This window comes from Lynx rufus, unplaced genomic scaffold (assembly GCF_022079265.1).
Source record: "Lynx rufus isolate CCGP_SWC_20201006 ecotype Redwood Valley unplaced genomic scaffold, mLynRuf1.p SCAF_9, whole genome shotgun sequence".
Classification (NCBI taxonomy): Eukaryota; Metazoa; Chordata; class Mammalia; order Carnivora; family Felidae; genus Lynx; species Lynx rufus.
The window spans coordinates 102,368,099-102,390,148 of NW_025814897.1; the positions used below are offsets into that span (position 1 = coordinate 102,368,099).

The 22,050-nt window shown below is 41.4% G+C and overlaps 1 protein-coding gene across 1 annotated transcript in view; it reads left to right on the forward strand.

The window, feature by feature from the left end:
• LOC124506349 (fatty acid desaturase 2-like protein FADS2B) overlaps positions 1-21,150 on the forward strand; it is a 45,129-nt gene extending 23,979 nt beyond the window's left edge. Inside the window, exons 7-12 of the mRNA XM_047072398.1 lie at positions 8,455-8,531; positions 8,726-8,823; positions 9,818-9,914; positions 17,807-17,886; positions 19,311-19,431; positions 21,106-21,150. Of these exons, the coding sequence (XP_046928354.1) occupies positions 8,455-8,531; positions 8,726-8,823; positions 9,818-9,914; positions 17,807-17,886; positions 19,311-19,431; positions 21,106-21,150 (518 nt within the window). The remainder of the gene's footprint in view (positions 1-8,454; positions 8,532-8,725; positions 8,824-9,817; positions 9,915-17,806; positions 17,887-19,310; positions 19,432-21,105) is intronic.
• The last annotated feature ends 900 nt before the right edge of the window (positions 21,151-22,050 follow it).

Below are 22,050 nucleotides of genomic sequence, written 5' to 3' on the forward strand. Positions count from 1 at the left end.
ATTTGTTCATTTTGGCCACTCTGACTGGCGTGAGGTGATACCTGAGTGTGGTTTTGATTTGTATTTCCCTGATAAGGAGCGACGCTGAACATCTTTTCATGTGCCTGTTGGCCATCTGGATGTCTTCTTTAGAGAAGTGTCTATTCATGTTTTCTGCCCATTTCTTCACTGGGTTATTTGTTTTTCGGGTGTGGAGTTTGGTGAGCTCTTTATAGATTTTAGATACTAGACCTTTGTCCGATATGTCATTTGCAAATATCTTTTCCCATTCCGTTGGTTGCCTTTTAGTTTTGTTGGTTGTTTCCTTTGCTGTGCAGAAGCTTTTTATCTTCATAAGGTCCCAGTAATTCACTTTTGCTTTTAATTCCCTTGCCTTTGGGGATGTGTCGAGTAAGAGATTGCTACGGCTGAGGTCAGAGAGGTCTTTTCCTGCTTTCTCCTCTAAGGTTCTGATGGTTTCCTGTCTCACATTTAGGTCCTTTATCCATTTTGAGTTTATTTTTGTAAATGGTGTGAGAAAGTGGTCTAGTTTCAACCTTCTGCATGTTGCTGTCCAGTTCTCCCAGCACCATTTGTTAAAGAGGCTGTCTTTTTTCCATTGGATGTTCTTTCCTGCTTTGTCAAAGATGAGTTGGCCATATGTTTGTGGGTCTAGTTCTGGGGTTTCTATTCTATTCCATTGGTCTGTGTGTCTGTTTTTGTGCCAATACCATGCTGTCTTGATGATGACAGCTTTGTAGTAGAGGCTGAAGTCTGGGATTGTGATGCCTCCTGCTTTAGTCTTCTTCTTCAAAATTCCTTTGGCTATTCGGGGCCTTTTGTGGTTCCATATGAATTTTAGGATTGCTTGTTCTAGTTTCGAGAAGAATGCTGGTGCAATTTTGATTGGGATTGCATTGAATGTGTAGATAGCTTTGGGTAGTATTGACATTTTGACAATATTTATTTTTCCAATCCATGAGCAGGGAATGTCTTTCCATTTCTTTAAATCTTCTTCAATTGCCTTCATAAGCTTTCTATAGTTTTCAGCATACAGATCCTTTACATCTTTGGTTAGATTTATTCCTAGGTATTTTATGCTTCTTGGTGCAATTGTGAATGGGATCAGTTTCTTTATTTGTCTTTCTGTTGCTTCATTGTTAGTGTATAAGAATGCAACTGATTTCTGTACATTGATTTTGTATCCTGCAACTTTGCTGAATTCATGTATCAGTTCTAGCAGACTTTTGGTGGAGTCTATCGGATTTTCCATGTATAATATCATGTCATCTGCAAAAAGCGAAAGCTTGACTTCATCTTTGCCAATTTTGATGCCTTTGATTTCCTTTTGTTGTCTGATTGCTGATGCTAGAACTTCCAGCACTATGTTAAACAACAATGGTGAGAGTGGGCATCCCTGTCGTGTTCCTGATCTCAGGGAAAAAGCTCTCAGTTTTTCCCCGTTGAGGATGATGTTAGCTGTGGGCTTTTCATAAATGGCTTTTATGATCTTTAAGTATGTTCCTTCTATCCCGACTTTCTCAAGGGTTTTTATTAAGAAAGGGTGCTGGATTTTGTCAAAGGCCTTTTCTGCATCGATTGACAGGATCATATGGTTCTTCTCTTTTTTTTTGTTAATGTGATGTATCACGTTGATTGATTTGCGAATGTTGAACCAGCCCTGCATCCCAGGAATGAATCCCACTTGATCATGGTGAATAATGCTTTTTATATGCTGTTGAATTCGATTTGCTAGTATCTTATTGAGAATTTTGGCATCCATATTCATCAGGGATATTGGCCTGTAGTTCTCTTTTTTTACTGGGTCTCTGTCTGGTTTAGGAATCAAAGTAATACTGGCTTCATAGAATGAGTCTGGAAGTTTTCCTTCCCTTTCTATTTCTTGGAATAGCTTGAGAAGGATAGGTATGATCTCTGCTTTAAACGTCTGGTAGAACTCCCCTGGGAAGCCATCTGGTCCTGGACTCTTATTTGTTGGGAGATTTTTGATAACTGATTCAATTTCTTCGCTGGTTATGGGTCTGTTCAAGCTTTCTATTTCCTCCTGATTGAGTTTTGGAAGAGTGTGGGTGTTCAGGAATTTGTCCATTTCTTCCAGGTTGTCCAATTTGTTGGCATATAATTTTTCATAGTATTCCCTGATAATTGTTTGTATCTCTGAGGGATTGGTTGTAATCATTCCATTTTCATTCATGATTTTATCTATTTGGGTCATCTCCCTTTTCTTTTTGAGAAGCCTGGCTAGAGGTTTGTCAATTTTGTTTATTTTTTCAAAAAACCAACTCTTGGTTTCGTTGATCTGCTCTACAGTTTTTTTAGATTCTATATTGTTTATTTCTGCTCTGATCTTTATTATTTCTCTTCTTCTGCTGGGTTTAGGCTGCCTTTGCTGTTCTGCTTCTATTTCCTTTAGGTGTGCTGTTAGATTTTGTATTTGGGATTTTTCTTGTTTCTTGAGATAGGCCTGGATTGCAATGTATTTTCCTCTCAGGACTGCCTTCGCTGCGTCCCAAAGCGTTTGGATTGTTGTATTTTCATTTTCGTTTGTTTCCATATATTTTTTGATTTCTTCTCTAATTGCCTGGTTGACCCACTCATTCGTTAGTAGGGTGTTCTTTAACCTCCATGCTTTTGGAGGTTTTCCAGACTTTTTCCTGTGGTTGATTTCAAGCTTCATAGCATTGTGGTCTGAAAGTATGCATGGTATAATTTCAATTCTTGTAAACTTATGAAGGGCTGTTTTGTGACCCAGTATATGATCTATCTTGGAGAATGTTCCATGTGCACTCGAGAAGAAAGTATATTCTGTTGCTTTGGGATGCAGAGTTCTAAATATATCTGTCAAGTCCATCTGATCCAGTGTCTCATTCAGGGCCCTTGTTTCTTTACTGACCGTGTGTCTAGATGATCTATCCATTTCTGTAAGTGGGGTGTTAAAGTCCCCAGCAATTACCACATTCTTATCAATAAGGTTGCTTCTGTTTATGAGTAATTGTTTTATATATTTGGGGGCTCCGGTATTCGGCGCATAGACATTTATAATTGTTAGCTCTTCCTGATGGATAGACCCTGTAACTATTATATAATGTCCTTCTTCATCTCTTGTTACAGCCTTTAATTTAAAGTCTAGTTTGTCTGATATAAGTATGGCTACTCCAGCTTTCTTCTGGTTTCCAGTAGCATGATAAATAGTTCTCCATCCCCTCACTCTGAATCTAAAGGTGTCCTCAGGTCTAAAATGAGTCTCTTGTAGACAGCAAATAGATGGGTCTTGTTTTTTTATCCATTCTGATACCCTATGTCTTTTGGTTGGCGCATTTAATCCATTTACATTCAGTGTTATTATAGAAAGATACGGGTTTAGAGTCATTGTGATGTCTGTATGTTTTATGCTTGTAGTGATGTCTCTGGTACTTTGTCTCACAGGGTCCCCCTTAGGATCTCTTGTAGGGCTGGTTTAGTGGTGACAAATTCCTTCAGTTTTTGTTTGTTTGGGAAGACCTTTATCTCTCCTTCTATTCTAAATGACAGACTTGCTGGATAAAGGATTCTAGGCTGCATATTTTTGCTGTCTAGCACCCTGAAAATCTCGTGCCAATTCTTTCTGGCCTGCCAAGTTTCAAAAGAGAGATCAGTCACGAGTCTTATAGGTCTCCCTTTATATGTGAGGGCACGTTTACCCCTTGCTGCTTTCAGAATTTTCTCTTTATCCTTGTATTTTGCCAGTTTCACTATGATATGTCGTGCAGAAGATCGATTCAAGTTACGTCTGAAGGGAGTTCTCTGTGCCTCTTGGATTTCAATGCCTTTTTCCTTCCCCAGTTCAGGGAAGTTCTCAGCTATGATTTCTTCAAGTACCCCTTCAGCACCTTTCCCTCTCTCTTCCTCCTCTGGGATACCAATTATGCGTATATTATTTCTTTTTAGTGTATCACTTAGTTCTCTAATTTTCCCCTCATACTCCTGGATTTTTTTATCTCTCTTTTTCTCAGCTTCCTCTTTTTCCATAACTTTATCTTCTAGTTCACCTATTCTCTCCTCTGCCTCTTCCATCCGAGCCGTGGTGGTTTGCATTTTGTTTTCCATTTCCTTTAAAGCGTTTTTCAGTTCCTCGTGACTGTTCCTTAGTTCCCTGATGTCTGTAGCAAGAGATTCTCTGCTGTCCTGTATGCTGTTTTCCAGCCCAGCGATTAATTTTATGACTATTATTCTAAATTCACTTTCTGTTATATTATTTAAATCCTTTTTGATCAGCTCATTAGCTGTTGTTATTTCCTGGAGATTCTTCTGAGGGGAATTCTTCCGCTTGGTCATTTTGGATAGTCCCTGGTGTGGTGAGGGCCTGCAGGGCACTTCCCCTGTGCTGTGGTGTATAACTGGAGTTGGTGGGCGGGGCCGCAGTCCGACCTGATGTCTGCCCCCAGCCCACCGCTGGGGCCACAGTCAGACTGGTGTGTGCCTTCTCTTCCCCTCTCCTAGGGGCGGGATTCACTGTGGGGTGGCGTGGCCCGTCTGGGCTACTTGCACACTGCCAGGCTTGTGATGCTGGGGATCTGGCGTATTAGCTGGGGTGGGAAGGCACGGTGCACGGCGGCAGGGGGGGCAGGCTTAGCTCGCTTCTCCTTAGGTGATCCACTTCAGGAGGGGCCCTGTGGCAGCCGGAGGGAGTCAGATCGCTGCCGGAGGTTTGGCTCCGCAGAAGCACAGAGTTGGGTGTTCGCGCGGAGCGAGCAAGTTCCCTGGCAGGAACCGGTTCCCTTTGGGATTTTGGCTGGGGGATGGGCGGGGGAGATGGCACTGGCGAGCGCCTTTGTTCCCCGCCAAACTGAGCTCTGTCGTCCGTCCGGGGGCTCCGCAGCTCACCCTCCCTTTGTCCTCCAGCCTTCCCGCTTTCCGAGCAGAGCTGTTAACTTATTACCTCCCAGACGCTAAGTCGCGCTTGCTGTCGGAACACAGTCCGTCAGGCCCCTCCGCTTTTGCAAGCCGGACTCGGGGGCTCTGCTTGGCCGGCGAGCCGCCCCTCCGCCCCGGCTCCCTCCCGCCAGTCCGTGGAGCGCGCACCGCCTCGCCGCCCTTCCTACCCTCTTCCGTGGGCCTCTCGTCTGCACTTGGGTCCGGTGACTCTGTTCTGCTAATCCTCTGGCGGTTTTCTGGGTTATTTAGGCAGGTGTAGGTGGAATCTAAGTGATCAGCAGGACGCGCGGTGAGCCCAGCTTCCTCCTACGCCGCCATCTTCCCAGAATCTCAAACCTGCAAATGTTTAAACTCCCACTTTATAAACACAAGTCACTGGAAATCTTTTATGATAGTTGCACCCAATGTAGTGAAAATCATATGTATGTATGAATATATATAAATAGATCTGAGTGTGGGTTCAAGCTGAAAGAAAATAGGGTAGCTACATAATTCTGATATTGATAAATAGCAATCTATCAATGGGTGGCTTAGTCAGTTAAGCATCCGACTTCAGCTCAGGTCATGATCTCACAGTTTGTGAGTTTGAGCCCCACATCCGGCTCTATGCTGACAGCTCTGAGCCTGGAGCCTGCTTCTGTGTCTCCCTCTCTCTCTGCCCCTCCCCTGATTGTGCTCTCTCTCTGTCTCTCTCTCTCTCTCACTCTCTCTCTCTCAAAAGTGAATAAATAATTTTAAAAAAAGATTTAAAAAATATCATAAGCAAAAATGCTTTCCTCTTAACCAAAATCAAATTCATGACAGCTCAAAAAAAAATGTTTTCATGGAACTCCAAAATATGCCCACCTAAAACATATGCTTACAGTTTGAGACATAAGACAAAATCAGAAGTTCCCAAACATTTCCTATAGATCAGTAGCTCTCAACCAGAAACAATACTGCCCTGTTGGGACAACACAGTGGAAGGGAAAGATGATACTGGCACCCAGGGAGCCAGTGGTTCTGTTAAATGCCCTACAATGCACAAGACAGCCCCTAACAACAAGAAATTATCTGGCCCTGCACTTTCAACAATAGCCAAATTACGGAAAGAGCCCAAATGTCCATCAACTGATGAATGGATAAAGAAATTGTGGTTTATATACACAATGGAGTACTACTTGGCAATGAGAAAGAATGAAATCTGGCCTTTTGTAGCAACGTGGATGGAACTGGAGAGTGTTATGCTAAGTGAAATAAGCCATACAGAGAAAGACAGAGATACCGTATGTTTTCACTCTTATGTAGATCCTGAGAAACTTAACAGAAGACCATGGGGGAGGGGAAGGGGAAAAATTAGTTACAAACAGAGAGTGAAGGAGGCAAACCATAAGAGACAGGGAACAAACTGAGGGTTGATGGGGGGTGGGGGAGAGGGGAAATAGGTGATGGGCACTGAGGAGGGCACTTGTTGGGAAGAGCACTGGGTGTTGTATGGAAACCATCTTGACAATAAATTATATTTTAAAAATTACACTCCATTCACAAAGTAAAAATTACATTCCATTACACAAAGTTAGCTAATTAATTAATTAATTAATTAATTAACTTAATTAAATAATTAACTTAATTAAATAAATAAATATATTTTAAAAAAAAGAAATTAGCCCCAAATGCCAATGGTTATGGGGTTGCAGTTTATCTGATTTGCTCAATGTTGGGCACCAGTAGTCATTTGTAACATGCTTGACCAGGATGGCCTGTGGGCTTATTTTTGAGGTAAGGGGGTGAATTCCCACTGCTGTCCTTTCCACTGCTGGAATTCTGCAACCTCATTCTATGAAAGTCACCCTCTCTTTTTCTGCATGACCAAAAAGAGGAATGAAGACATCAGTGCCCCATTTTGAAAGGTAGCTGCTCTCCAGGCTAACCAGCAGTGTATTCACATAATAAAAGCTGTTGGAATTGCTTTTCTGAACTTTCTACCCTGTCTGTAGTGCTGCAATATGCCCTTAGCTAATGAGGAATGAATGAATGCTGTGGATTCACTACACGAAGCCCACTTCACAAAACTCTCTGCCTTTTGGAGCTGTTTCATTATGTCTTTTTCCTTCAAATGCCAACTTAGCATCTCAGGTACAAGTAAATCATGCTCAAACTGTCAAAGAGAAACAGAACTGGAAATTTTTTAAAAGTGACAAGACAGATTATATTCAGGTTTCCATAGTAAGGGAAAAGGTTTCAGTATAAACTCAGCTCAATTCTGCTGAACCAAAAGGTGGGAGACCTTTTAAACACTGGGTGTGTTAAAGAAATTTCCAAGAGACCTTGGTGGGAGGGAGAGTTGGTCAGTGTGATTAAGCCATCTGTGTCTGCTGCCTGGTGCTTATGAAAGTTAGGTTCCCACCCCCCATAAGGAGAGACTGAGACAGGCCCCATCCTGGATGATTTCATTCAAAGGAATGACTCCCAGGGGTGCCCAGGTGGCTCAGTCGGTTAAACGGCCAACTTTGATCAGGTCATGATCTCGCAGTTTGTGAGTCTGTGATCACATCGGGCTCTGTGCTGACAGCTTGAAGCCTGGAGCCTGCTTTGGATTCTGTGTCTCCCTCTCTCTCTGCCCCTCCCTCGCTCCCACTCTGTCCCTCTTTCTCTCAAAAATAAATAAGCATGAAAAAAAATGAAAGGAATGACTCCCAGTTCCTTGAGAAAGACATTTCTGGGTTGTCGAAGATCCGTCTCAAAGACAGAGAAAGAATTTTACAATTGTAAGTTTTCTAACAGAAATAGTCTAAGAAAAGGGAGATCTGAGGTCTCTAGTCAGTTTTGGCTTGAACAAACAGTAAATTCATTTGGCAATGTTGAACTTTCTCAGGCAAAACTGCAAGGAGGCCGGGGTTATTCCAGACGCATGGCCTTAAGCTGTTAGAAACTATGCTCCCGTTTGTTCAAGCATCTTAGTGTGAGGGATAAACAAAATCATTTGTGTTAAGAATATGTAGAGTTTGAGAGTCTGGAGGCCAACGTTGGACATAGCAGAGAAAGAGGATGCAACTAAAGTCTGGTCAAGGACAGAGTTGTCAAAACTCAGAAGGACTCCAACACACTCCTTTGTGCTCTAGGCAACCTCCCTGGTCCTGGAGAAGAAGCAGGTAAATAACCATCTGGTCAGTAAGTGAGTACAGCTCCTGTGTTTCTGCCACCCTGACATATTGTGACAGAGCCCAATCCTAAGGATTGTGATGGACTGACAGATTCCATGGACCTTGAGAAAGCTTGAAAATTCACAGCAGAAGCTCTTCTGGGTTGTCTCCATAAGAATGACACAAATCTTCAGTTTCCACTTCCTTAGTGTCCTGAGAGCTTGAACCAAAACCTGGTTCAACCTCAGAGACCCAAAGAGCCCCGTGGAATCCAGGATGTGGTTGTGGATCTCCACTTTGCATCCCTTCTCAGGGGCAACATTCCAGGAGTAGCATGTTAAGGAGATAGACTCCTGCTTATTTGCATTGGGATCACATTCTACTCATTTGCTGTCTGTCTTTTTGTGTTCTTTTTCAGTTGGGCTCCCCCTCCTCATGCCTGTATATTTCAATCTGGAATCCATGAAAGTGATGTGCCTCCAAAGATATTGGGAGGTGAGTAATTTGATTTATCATCTGAAGCTAGATCTGGTAGAAAAGGGGCATGAAAATGCTTGGCCCCTTCCAGATGTAGCTTCCTTGGATAATAAGGCATAAGATTTAGCCAATTCATGAAAGGGCCCTAGACCAGTGAAGGGGAAATGAAATTGTGTCCAGGGCATTTAACTGTCAATCACTTTTCTCTGCAGGACATTGCCTGGGTCAGCAGCTTTTACATCCGCCATTTCATCACATTTGGCCCTTTCTATGGAATCTTTGGAACCATATTACTCATATATTTGGTCAAGTAAGAAACCAGAATATTTTTTTTATTCCTGTAACCTAGATGATCCTCTTACCTCCCTTATCTGAGATATTTTTGATTAGCAGAAGATTGGGATACCATGCCCTTTCTGTAACTGAGACATTTCACAAAAATACTTTTTTTTTAAAGTTGAAATAGTTCAATAAGAAGAGTTCTTTGGAAAAAAGAACTTGCCCAGTCTTGTCCTTTTATTCCCATATGCTTAATTCCAAGTTGCAGAATTCCATCTGATCCCCAAGTTCTTTAGATTATAATCTGACTGGATACCATAATCCTTGCCAAATATAATGGAAAGACAAAAAGTTTTAATGTTATTTTACGGCTACAGATATTCCCCAAACCAAAATGCCCTCAACTAAATAGCTGTCTTCAACTTCCAATTTATTCCTCTCCCATTCTTTCACGTTATGATTCTAAACCCTACATAATAGCAAGGATATTGACAGCTACTATGCATCATGCACTTTTATAAAGGATTTACCTGCATTATCTTACTTTATTTACCTTATATTATTTATTACTTAATCCTTGCACCTCCCTGTAATGTAGGTAGCATCATCTTCATTAATCTCAGAGAGATTAAATCATTTATCAAAGTTATAGAGCAAGTAAGGGCCAATGGCAGTGCCACACCAGAACTTGAGCCAAGTTCTATCTGATGGCAAAGCTGAGGCTGTCTATCACTTTGCATATGCTCTAGGTATATTTTGATCCTTGCACAAATGCTGCAACAAACTTGGGGGTCACTGCTTCCAAAAGGCTGCAAGATTGGTTATGTGACCAAAAGTCTACTGTGTCATCTCTACATATAAATGGCCTCCAAAGAGGAAAACAAATGACCACCATTTTATCCGAATCTTTGATTCCCTTCCGTTTCCTCAGTTGCTCAGCCAGATCTTCCAGCAGTTGTGCCAGCCCAGTGTTGGGAACTGAAACACCCAAGAAGTCATCACTTTCTCCTTTTATTCTCTGAAAGGTTTCTTGAAAGTCCCTGGATAACATATGTTACCCAGATGAGCCACATACCAATGAGAATGAGCAAAGAGGAGAACCGGGACTGGCTCAGCGCTCAGGTAATGGTGGAGTTTCTGGGGGAAGATCCTGCAGACTATACTGATTTAGAGTCTGGCTACCTCAGATAATAATAATTTATACTTACATAATGCTTGCTAGCAGACAGGCACTGTCCCCTGCTTTGCATATAACTACATAACACAGGTGCTATGATTATTACCACTTTACAGATAATAAAATTAAGGCATGAAGAAGTTGAGTAACTTGTATGACATCACAGTTAATAAGTGGTATAAATCAGGTTTTAAACCTAGGCAGTCTGATTTTAGAGCCTTTGCTCTAAAGTGACAGTAAAGGGGCTCCTGGGTGGCTCAGTCAGTTGAACACATGATTCTTGGTTTCGACTCAGTTCATGATCTCATGGTTCATGAATCAAGCCCCCATTGGACTTAAGGCTCTCTCTCTCCCTCTCTCTATGCCCCTCCCCTGCTCACTCTCTCTCTTCCCCCCTCCCAAAATTAATAAATAAATATTTTTTATATTTAAGAATCAGTAAACTATAGCCCAAGAGCCAAATCCAGCTCACTGCTTGTTCTTGTAAATTAAATTTTATTGGAAACAGTCATGCTTTTACATTTACATATTATCTATGATTGATTTCATGCTATAAAAGTAAAACTGAGTAACTATCAGAGAGAATCACATTATAAGAAATGTTTGCTGACCTGTCCCCTACAGAACACAACCTTTCAAGTGAATCTGAGCTCCTAGAATTACATTTAAGTTTACACCTAGAAGGACCCTGAAATTCACCCCATTTCATTCTATAGCTAGAAAGCCCCAGAGAGAAGATATGGTATGCTCTCTGAATATGCTATTAAGGATTAGCAGAGTTATGATCAGTACAGAATACCCCTGCTTCCTAAGCCTTCCAGTGGCCATGCCATGATTAACTGGAAAATCCAGTCATTATACCACTTCTTTTTCCAAACTCATTCCCAAATTCAGTGGACCTTCCCTTAGGGCATAGAGTATTGGTTCTCACTTTTTGGTCACAGACCACCTTATGCTCTTAAGAGTTATTGAGAACCTCAAAGAACTTTTGTCTATGTAAGTTATATCCATTTATATTTACTATATTTGAAATTAAAACTGAGAATTTTAAAACACCTATTTATTAATTAACTCTAAAATAACAAGAATAAAACCAATACATGTTAAACATCAGACTGATGATGCCATCCCATGTTTAGAAGCCTCTGGAAAAAAATCCAGTGTACAAGCATGAGAGATTGGAAATTAAAAAGGCAAATGCTGTCTTAGAAATAGTTTTGGCTTGGAGATCCCCTGAAAGGATCTTAGAGAACCCTAAGGTGCTCCAAAATACACTTTGAGAAACATTGACATAAAACAACCACGAAAATAACATTCAAAATGGCAACAACCCCAACTGGAATTAAACATTAAAAAGGCATTGAATAGATTGCTGAGGAAGATGGCGGTATAGGAGGACGCTGGGCTCACCGCGTCCTGCTAATCACTTAGATTCCACCCACATCTGCTTAATTTACCCCGATAACCACCAGAAGACTAGCAGAACAGACTCTCCAGAGCCAAGCATAAACGAGAGGCCCACGGAAGAGGGTAAGAAGGGCGGAGAGATGGTGAGCGCTATGCGGACTGGCGGGAGGGAGCCAGGGTGGAGGGGCAGCCCACCAGCTAAGCAGAGCCCCTGAGTATGGCTTGCAAAAGCAGAGGGGCTGGACAGAGTGTGTTTGGACAGCCAGTGGGACTTAACATCTGGAATGTTATAAGCTAACAGCTCTGCTCGGAGAGTGGAAAGCGGGAGGGAGAGTTGTTGAGCCCTGGAGGACACAGCTCAGCTTGGTGGGGAACAAAGGTCCTGGGACGTGCCGTCTCCCTAACCCATCCCCCAGCCAAAGTCCCAAAGGGAACCAGTTCCCCTCACGGAACTTGCTCACACCGTGCAAACACCCAATGCTGTGCTTCTACAGATCCATGCCTCCAACAGGTCTGCCTCCCTCCTGGTGCCACAGGGCCCCTCCCACAGTGGACCACCAAAGGCAAAGCGAGCTGAGTCTGACCCTCCCACCCCTGTGCACCTTGCAGATTCACCCCAGCTAATACACCAGATCCCATCGAAGCAGTACCACAAGCCTGACAGTGTGCAAGTAGCCCAGACAGAGGCCACACCACTCCATAGCGAGTCCTGCCCCTGGGAGAGGGGAAGATAAGGTACACACCAGTCTGACTGTGGCCCCAACGGTGGTCTGGGGGCAAACATCAGGTCTGATTGTAGCCCTGCCCACCAACGCAAGTTACTCCAGACAGAACAGAGGAAGAGCTCTGCAGTTCCCTGCCACTCCAGGGACTATCCAAAATTATGAAACGGAAGAATTCTCCTCAAAAGAAACTCCAGGAAGTAGCGACAGCTAACAAACTGATCAAAAACAATTTCAGCAATATAGCAGAAAATGAATTTAAAATAATAGTCATACAAAGCAGGAAAGAACATCCAATGGAAAAAAGACAGCCTCTTTAACAAATGGTGCTGGGAGAACTGGACAGCAACATGCAGAAGGTTGAAACTAGACCACTTTCTCACACCATTTACAAAAATAAACTCAAAATGGATAAAGGACCTAAATGTGAGACAGGAAACCATCAAAACCTTAGAGGAGAAAGCAGGAAAAGACCTCTCTGACCTCAGCCGTAGCAATCTCTTACTCGACACATCCCCAAAGGCAAGGGAATTAAAAGCAAAAGTGAATCACTGGGACCTTATGAAGATAAAAAGCTGCACAGCAAAGGAAACAACCAACAAAACTAAAAGGCAACCAACGGAATGGGAAAAGATATTTGCAAATGACATATTGGACAAAGGGCTAGTATCTAAAATCTATAAAGAGCTCACCAAACTCCACACCCAAAAAACAAATAACCCAGTGAAGAAATGGGCAGAAAACATGAATAGACACTTCTCTAAAGAAGACATCCAGATGGCCAACAGGCACATGAAAAGATGTTCAGTGTTGCTCCTCATCAGGGAAATACAAATCAAAACCACACTCAGGTATCACCTCATGCCAGTCAGAGTGGCCAAAATGAACAAATCAGGAGACTATAGATGCTGGCGAGGATGTGGAGAAACGGGAACCCTCCAGCACTGTTGGTGGGAATGCAAATTGGTGCAGCCGCTCTGGAAAGCAGTGTGGAGGTTCCTCAGAAAATTAAAAATAGACCTACCCTATGACCCAGCAATAGCACTGCTAGGAATTTATCCAAGGGATACAGGAGTACTGATGCATAGGGGCACTTGTACCCCAATGTTCATAGCAGCACTCTCAACAATAGCCAAATTATGGAAAGAGCCTAAATGTCCATCAACTGATGAATGGATAAAGAAATTGTGGTTTATATACACAATGGAATACTACGTGGCAATGAGAAAAAATGAAATATGGCCTTTTGTAGCAACGTGGATGGAACTGGAGAGTGTGATGCTAAGTGAAATAAGCCATACAGAGAAAGACAGATACCATATGGTTTCACTCTTATGTGGATCCTGAGAAACTTAACAGGAACCCATGGGGGAGGGGAAGGAAAAAAAAAAAAAGAGGTTAGAGTGGGAGAGAGCCAAAGCATAAGAGACTATTAAAAACTGAGAACAAACTGAGGGTTGATGGGGGGTGGGAGGGAGGGGAGGGTGGGTGATGGGTATTGAGGAGGGCACCTTTTGGGATGAGCACTGGGTGTTGTATGCAAACCAATTTGTCAATAAATTTCATATATATAAATAAAATAAAATAAAATAAAAATAATTGCCTTTAAAAAAAATTTTAAAAAATAAAATAAAAGTCATAAAATTAATCGCTGGGCCTGAAAAAAGTATAGAGGACAGCAGAGAATCTATTACTACAGAGATCAAGGGACTAAGAAACAGTCAGGAGGAGCTAAAAAATGCAATAAATGAGCTGCAAAGTAAAATGGAGGCTACCACAGATCAGATTGAAGAGGCAGAGGAGAGACTAGGTGAATTAGAAGATAAAATTATGGAAAAAGAAGAAGCTGAGAAAAAGAGAAATAAAAAAATCCAGGAGTATGAGGGGAGACTTAGAGAACTAAGTGACGTAATTAAACGAAATAATGTACACATAATTGGGATTCCAGAGGAGGAAGAGAGAGGGAAAGGTGCTGAAGGTGTACTGGAAGAAATCATAGCTGAAAACTTCCCTGATCTGAAGAAGGAAAAAGGCACTGAAATCCAAGAGGCACAGAGAACTTCCTGCAGATGTAACTTGAATCAATCTTCTGCACAACATATCATAGTGAAACTGGCAAAATACAAGGATAAAGAGAGAATTCTGAAAGCAGCTAGGGATAAACAGGCTCTAACATATAAAGGGAGACCAATAAGACTCATGATGGATCTGTCCACTGAGACTTGGCAGGCCAGAAAGGAATGGCAGGAAATCTTCAATGTGATGAACAGAAAAAATATGCAGCCGAGAATCCTTTATCCAGCAAGTCTGTCATTTAGAACAGAAGGAGAGATAAAGGTCTTCCCAAACAAACAAAAACTGAAGGAATTCATCACCACTGAACCAGCCCTACAAGAGATCCTAAGGGGGATCCTGTGAGACAAAGTACCAGAGACATTGCTACAAGCATAAAACATACAGACATCACAATGACTCTAAACCCATATCTTTCAATAATAACACTGAATGTAAATGGACTAAATGCTCCAACCAAAAGACATAGGGTATCAGAGTGGATAAAAAAACAAGACCCATCTATTTGCTGTCTACAAGAGACTCAATTTAGACCTGAGGACACCTTCAGATTGAAAGTGAAGGGATGGAAAACTATTTATCATGCTACTGGAAGTCAAAAGAAAGCTGGAGTAGCCATACTTATATCAGACAAACTAGACTTTAAGTTAAAGGCTGTAACAAGAGATGAAGAAGGGCATTATATAATAATTACAGGGTCTATCCATCAGGAAGAGTTAACAATTATAAATGTCTATGCGCCAAATATGGGAGCCCCCAAATACATAAAACAATTATTCACAAACATATGCAAGCTTATTGATAAGAATGTGGTAATTGCAGGGGACTTTAATACTCCACTTACAACATTGGATAGATCATCTAGACACAGGATCAATAAAGAAACAAGGACCTTGAATGATACACTGGATCAGACGGACTTGATAGATATATTTAGAACTCTGCATCCCAAAGCAACAGAATATACTTTCTTCTCGAGTGCACATGGAACCCTCTCCAAGATAGATCACATACTGGGTCACAAAACAGCCCTTCATAAGTATACAAGAATTGAGATCATACCATGCATACTTTCAGACCACAATCCGATGAAGCTTGAAATCAACCACAAGAAGAAGTCTGGAAAACCTCCAAAAGCATGGAGGTTAAAGAACACCTTACTAAAGAATGAATGGGTCAACCAGGCAATTAGAGAAGAAATTTAAAAATATATGGAAACAAACGAAAATGAAAATACAACAATCCAAACGCTTTGGGATGCAGCGAAGGCAGTCCTGAGAGGAAAATACATTGTAATCCAAGCCTATCTCAAGGAATGAGAAAAATCCCAAATACAAAATCTAACAGCACACCTAAAGGAAATAGAAGCAGAACAGCAAAGACACCCCAAATCCAGAAGAAGAAGAGAAATAATAAAGATCAGAGCAGAAATAAACAATATAGAATCTAAAAAAAACTGTAGAGCAGATCAATGAAACCAAGAGTTGGTTTTTTGAAAAAATAAACAAAATTGACAAACCTCTAGCCAGGCTTCTCAAAAAGAAAAGGGAGATGACCCAAATATATAAAATCATGAATTAAAATGGAATTATTACAACCAATCCCTCAGAGATACAAACAATTATCAGGGAATACTATGAAAAATTATATGCCAACAAATTGGACAACCTGGAAGAAATGGACAAATTCCTGAACACCCACACACTTCCAAACTCAAACAGGAAGAAATAGAAAGCTTGAGCAGACCCATAACCAGCGAAGAAATTGAATCAGTTATCAAAAATCTCCCAACAAATAAGAGTCCAGGACCAGATGGCTTCCCTGGGGAATTCTACCAGACGTTTAAAGCAGAGATAATACCTATCCTTCTCAAGCTATTCCAAAAAATAGAAAGGTAAGGAAAACTTCCAGACTCATTCTATGAAGTCAGCATTACTTTGATTCCTAAACCAGACAGAGACCCAGTGGAAAAAGAGACATCTGGATGGCCAACAGGCATATGAAAAGACGCTCAATGTCATGCCTCATCAGGAAAATACAAATCAAAACCACACTCAGATATCACCTCACGCCAGTCAGAGTGGCTAAAATGAACAAAACAGGAGACTATAGATGCTGGAGAGGATGTGGAGAAACGGGAACCCTCCAGCACTGTTGGTGGGAAGGCAAACTGGTGCAGCCGCTCTGGAAAACAGTGTGGAGGTTCCTCAAAAAATTAAAAATAGACCTACCCTGTGACCCAGCAGTAGCACTGCTAGGAATTTATCCAAGGGATACAGGAGTACTGATGCATAGGGGCACTTGTACCCCAATGTTTATAGCAGCACTCTCAACAAGAGCCAAATTGTGGAAAGAGCCTAAATGTCCATCAACTGACAAATGGATAAAGAAATTGTGGTTTATATACACAATGGAATACTACGTGGCAATGAGAAAGAATGAAATACGGCCTTTTGCAGCAACTTGGATGGAACTGGAGAGTGTTATGCTAAGTGAAAAAAGTCACACAGAGAAGGACAGATTCCATATATTTTCACTCCTATGTGGATCCTGAGAAACTTAACAGAAGACCATGGGGGAGAGGAAGAAAAAAAAATGGTTAGAGAGGGAGGCAGCCAAAACATAAGAGACCCCTAAAAACTGAGAACAAACTAAGGGTTGATGGGGGGTGGGGGGGTGATGGGTATTGAGGAGGGCACCTGTTGGGATGAGCACTGGATGTTGTATGGAAACCAATTTGACAATAAATTTCATAATAAAAAAAAGGCACTGAACAAAATGATATTCATAAGGGTTCTTAATTTTGAAAGTCTTGAGAAGCCCATGAACTCCTTATCAGGATAATGGTTTTAAGTTCATAAAATAAAATACATTAGATTGTAAAGGAAAGTGCTTAAACTGAAATGCACTTCTATGCTCAGAATCTGTGGCTGGAACAATTGAATGCCTCACTTCCCATTTAGAAGTCCTTCATATGTACTCTATGGAAATGGTATTCTAACCCCAACAATCTCTACCAAAATCCTATAATCCCACTTCCCATCTGCCAGAGTCCTCATTTATGACACTTTAGCCTTCTGTATCCAAGGGCTGATGGTGACTTAGCCCCTTCAAATCCTACATACTTCTTTATATCTGTTGCTTTGTATAAACTTCTTAGCAAAATATCTTAGCAACTTTTTAAATTGTAATTTCCTTGAGACCTGGCACTATGTATCTTTTATATCCCTCTTAGTTTCTTACACAGAATAGGAACTTGTTGAACAATTATCTTATTAAGGGAATATATATCTTTTTTTTTTTGAAAGAGAGAAAGGTCACAAGTGAGGGAGGGGCAGAAAGAGACAGAATCCCAGGAGGGGCAGAGGGAGAGAGACAGAGGGAGAGAAAGAGAAGGAGAGAGAGGGGGAGAGAAAGAGAGAGAGAAACGGGGGCCACTCAAGCGGAACTCATGCTCACCAGAAGTGGGGCTCAAGCTCACACAATGTGGGATTCCAACTCATGAACTGTGAGAGCATGACCTGAGCCAAAGCCAGATGCTTAACGACTGAACCACCCGGGCACCTGGGGAATAAATAAACATCTCCTTTGACACTTGGGCTTACTTACATCTAATGTAACCTTTTTCTTTGCAGGTCTTGACCACCTGTAATGTTGAACAGTCCATTTTCAATGACTGGTTCACTGGGCACCTGAACTTTCAGATCGAGCACCAGTAAGTGATGGAAACAGTTCATGACAAAAGGCAAAGGCTGTAACTTATAACAGTCCCCACCCCACCCCATACAGTCCAGAGCAAGCCTTAGACTCGGGATTTCTGATGGAAAAAATGAATCAGAATTCTCTCAATTCTATTAACATCAATGGTAAGGAAAGGAAGAAAGAAAGGAGGTGTAACAATTGTGAGTAAATGGAGGAAGATCTTGAAAAAATACCAAAGACTCAGTTTCTGGATTCCTAAGGACTTAGGAATTCGTGATTGTTTATTACATGTGGTTTGTTGGCAAAGCCCAAGAAAAATCATGACATTTGTGTATCCGAGTTGTGTTGAAACTTAAGATTTAATTTGAATATTAATCTGTATCTACATCTTTGGAGCTGAGGTTTAAAATAATCAACAATGAAATCCAGTTCCTTCTGCAATTTCCAAATGATATCTGGAAATACTTTACCAATAGGCAGTTAGATAGGCACCAAAGAAAGAGGAAATGATAATACTTTGAAAGTTGGGGCGCCTGGGTGGCGCAGTCGGTTAAGCGTCCGACTTCAGCCAGGTCACGATCTCGCGGTCCGGGAGTTCGAGCCCCGCGTCAGGCTCTGGGCTGATGGCTCAGAGCCTGGAGCCTGTTTCCGATTCTGTGTCTCCCTCTCTCTCTGCCCCTCCCCCGTTCATGCTCTGTCTCTGTCTGTCCCAAAAATAAATAAACGTTGAAAAAAAAATTAAAAAAAAAAAAAAAAGAAAGTCAATCTCTCCAGAATATTCAAGGAAGAGACTTTCCACATTCATTTCATCTAAGCCAAATCTATGATAGGCAGAGAAGGAAAAAGATCTTATACCTACTCATGGGATTTTCTTATCCTTTCTCTCATTAGTCCTTTAAAATCTCAGCAAAACAAGAAAGATTATTATTCATATTTCATCAAAGAGAAGGTTAAAACCCAAGAAGTTCATCTGGCTAATTAGCGAAAGCCTTGGATAAAACCCATCTCTCTTCTTACTTTTCTCCTAGAACTTTTCCCCATATGCCTTGATTAAAACTTACTAATATTCACCTATTCATTGTGCAGGAGATATATGTATATACAGAAAGAGACAGAGACAGAATTGGGGTTGGGGAAGTTATCTCCAGCTCTCCAGGTAATTCAAAATGGTAGAAAACCCCATACTTTCATTTCACCTGTCTCAGAATAAATATATTTTATAGAGGTAAGTCTCTTTGGTCTTCCCAAACATTAGCCACCCACAGGGCATGCAGAGGGTTAAGAGATAAGATTAGAATGCTTTGGCAAGAGTCTTTGAGCTTCCTAGAGAAGTACTGTACAATGTCTACATTGCTAATAGAGTTTTATCTAGTAATAGGGGAACAAAAACTTCTTCTTTTGATCTAAGTTTTATATCTCCTGTTTCTCTTTCCCTAGTCTGTTTCCCACAATGCCACGCCATAATTATCACAAGGTGGCACCCCTGGTGAGGTCACTGTGTGCGAAGCATGGATTACAGTATGTGAATAAGCCCATGTTGGAAGCATTTGGAGATATTGTCAGGTAATTACAGAGTCTCTCAGCTCACAGCTCTCATTTCCCTCTCACTGCTAGTCCCCAGACTATTCACTGGCTTGTGAATCATTTACCCAACAACTCTTTGTTAAGGGGCATCTGTATGTCCAGCATGGACATGAGACCCTTCAGGAAACATCAACAATGCAATGATAATAAATAATTCTTACCATTTACCTACTGCCTTCAAGATACTTCTTAGTGAAAATGTCTCACTACCCTACTAAATCTCAAGCTTCTTAAAACCAGGACTGTGTGTTGTCTCTGAATCCCCCAAAGAACCTTGACATGGTTTAGAATTTATGTGCGGGGAGGGACTTTCAAATGATCTGGCCCAGAGTTGCAAACTTAGATGCCTACAGGGTCCAGGGACATAAGTGTGTGGGTTGGGGGGTAGGGGAACCAATCAAGAGGAGAGAAGCCTGCAGGAACTGAAAATCTGTGCTCATCGTGGTACATTCACAGCCCCCTAGAGAACATTAACAGCCCATGATCTGGGTTTAATAAGTTTCTCTTTCTTTTAGAATTAGGAAAAAAAATACCAGTGTCTTGAATGATGCCAACAAGATCAGATCTGGCCTGATCTGCCCGTGGATGGTTCTCCAGCTTCAGACTCTCCACCACTCCCATCTTCCTTTTCTGTCCTCCAGAGACCTAACCGGTCTTCAGTTGCTACAGAACTTCCTGCCCCTTGCCATTTTCTGTCCTTTGCCCCTTGGCTTTTGCCTAGAATGTTCTTCCAGTCTGTCCCCTCCCGTCACATCACCTTGTCAATTTCCATCCCCTCCCCAAGATTCATAAATGCCTTTTCCTCATCTTGGTCTTCCCTTGACCCCAGGACGCAATCTGTCACCTGCTCTTGCAGCACCTGCTTCTCTTCACTTTACCTTTATCACAATCATGATTAAATAACATTGTGGGTAATAAATTATTTAATAAATGTCTCCCCAAAGGGAAAATGGGTGATGGGCATTGAGGAGGGCACTTGTTGGGATGAACCCTGGGTGTTAAATGTAAGCGATGAACCACAGGAAACTACCCCAAAAACCAAGAGCACATTTTACAGATTTATGATAACAAATTTGACAATAAATTAAAATAAATAAATATATATATATACATAGACATAGACATATATATCTAGATATACATATACACATGTGTACATGTGTATATGTATATCTAGATATATATGTCTCCCAAACCAAACCAGAAACTCCATGTAGGTCGGTCTCATGTCTCTCCTACTCACTGCTGTATCCCCAGAGCCTAGAAAAACATCTTTCACATTATAAAGCATGATGGTGGGTAGAAAACAGGATGAGTTGGCAGAGAGGTATATGCATTATCTTATAGAGAGACTCAGAGAAGTTTTTTTTTAATGCTAGAGAAGAGGATAGTTAATGGTTTGGGACACAAAAGGTAATAAAATGAAAGAAAAACTCAACCTCCCCCCTAAAGAAAAGGTGAATTCATCTGCTAAAAATCAATGCAGTATATTTGACTACCTCCACTGGACAACAGAAAAGACGTCTTTCAGATATAGCTGAAAATGAAAACATTGCCTTGAACCAAGCAAAAGTGCACATGTTCCATGGAGCAGCTCCTCTTACATTAAAGTCTCACCTACTGATGATTTTGTTTACCTCTCCCACAGGGCCTTGAAGAAATCTGCAGCCCTCTGGATGGATGCTTACTATGAAACATGAAGCAGAGCATCAACCTTGACACACATGTAGCTGTGTCTCTGAAGGGGGTTAATGAATGTGCAAGAGCTCTTTCCTGCTTACCTGCTGGTGCCATAGGCATACCTGCGGTGCCAGGAGTGTGAACCCCAAGGGCACATGATAACCCCTTCCCTGAAGGTTGTCTCTGCAATTGCAAAGCAATGGAAACACAAGATGGTTAGGGTGCCAAAAGGGAAATGGGAGCCAATTTTCTTTATTTCTTCTATAGAATCTTGAACTTAGTCCTACTAATAGACCTAATCAGATCATCTCCATCACTGGGGCGTATGCAAGGGAACCAGGCAAAAGTCTTACTGAGAAACTGGGTATAAGAAGAAGTGGGACAAAAGAGAGACCTCTGATGGACACTTGGGAAAACAGTACGGTTGCCCTTAGAAGAGAATGGTGTATTTAAGAAATTTCTGCTGACCATACTAATTTTTGCTTATTCCTTACTTAAAGTGTGAGCCTCTTTTTTCTCTAAAAATTAAACATAATTAACATTAAAGTCTCCTTAAATGTTTCAATCTTCACTTTGGAGTTTTCTTATTGTAATGGCATATGTGTAATTATGGTGTGTATGTATTTTTCTTCCAACTTATAAAATCTCTTAAGGAGCTCCCTACATCCAGGCCCAATATCCACTGACACAGGAGGTTAAGCTTCCGTATTTTAGCATTACTGGCCTTCTGCTAAAGCATAAACTGGTCCTGAGCATAAGACTGATTTGCCTAATTCCTACCCACAAGAGCGGAAATACTGTGCCTTGCTATTGAGTAACTCTGATGAAGGAAAGAGATTTGTTTTCTGTAATGTAGGCCCCAGGCTGTGTCAAGGCATTTTCCAAGCTTAGCACCGAGTTATGCATTTCTTAA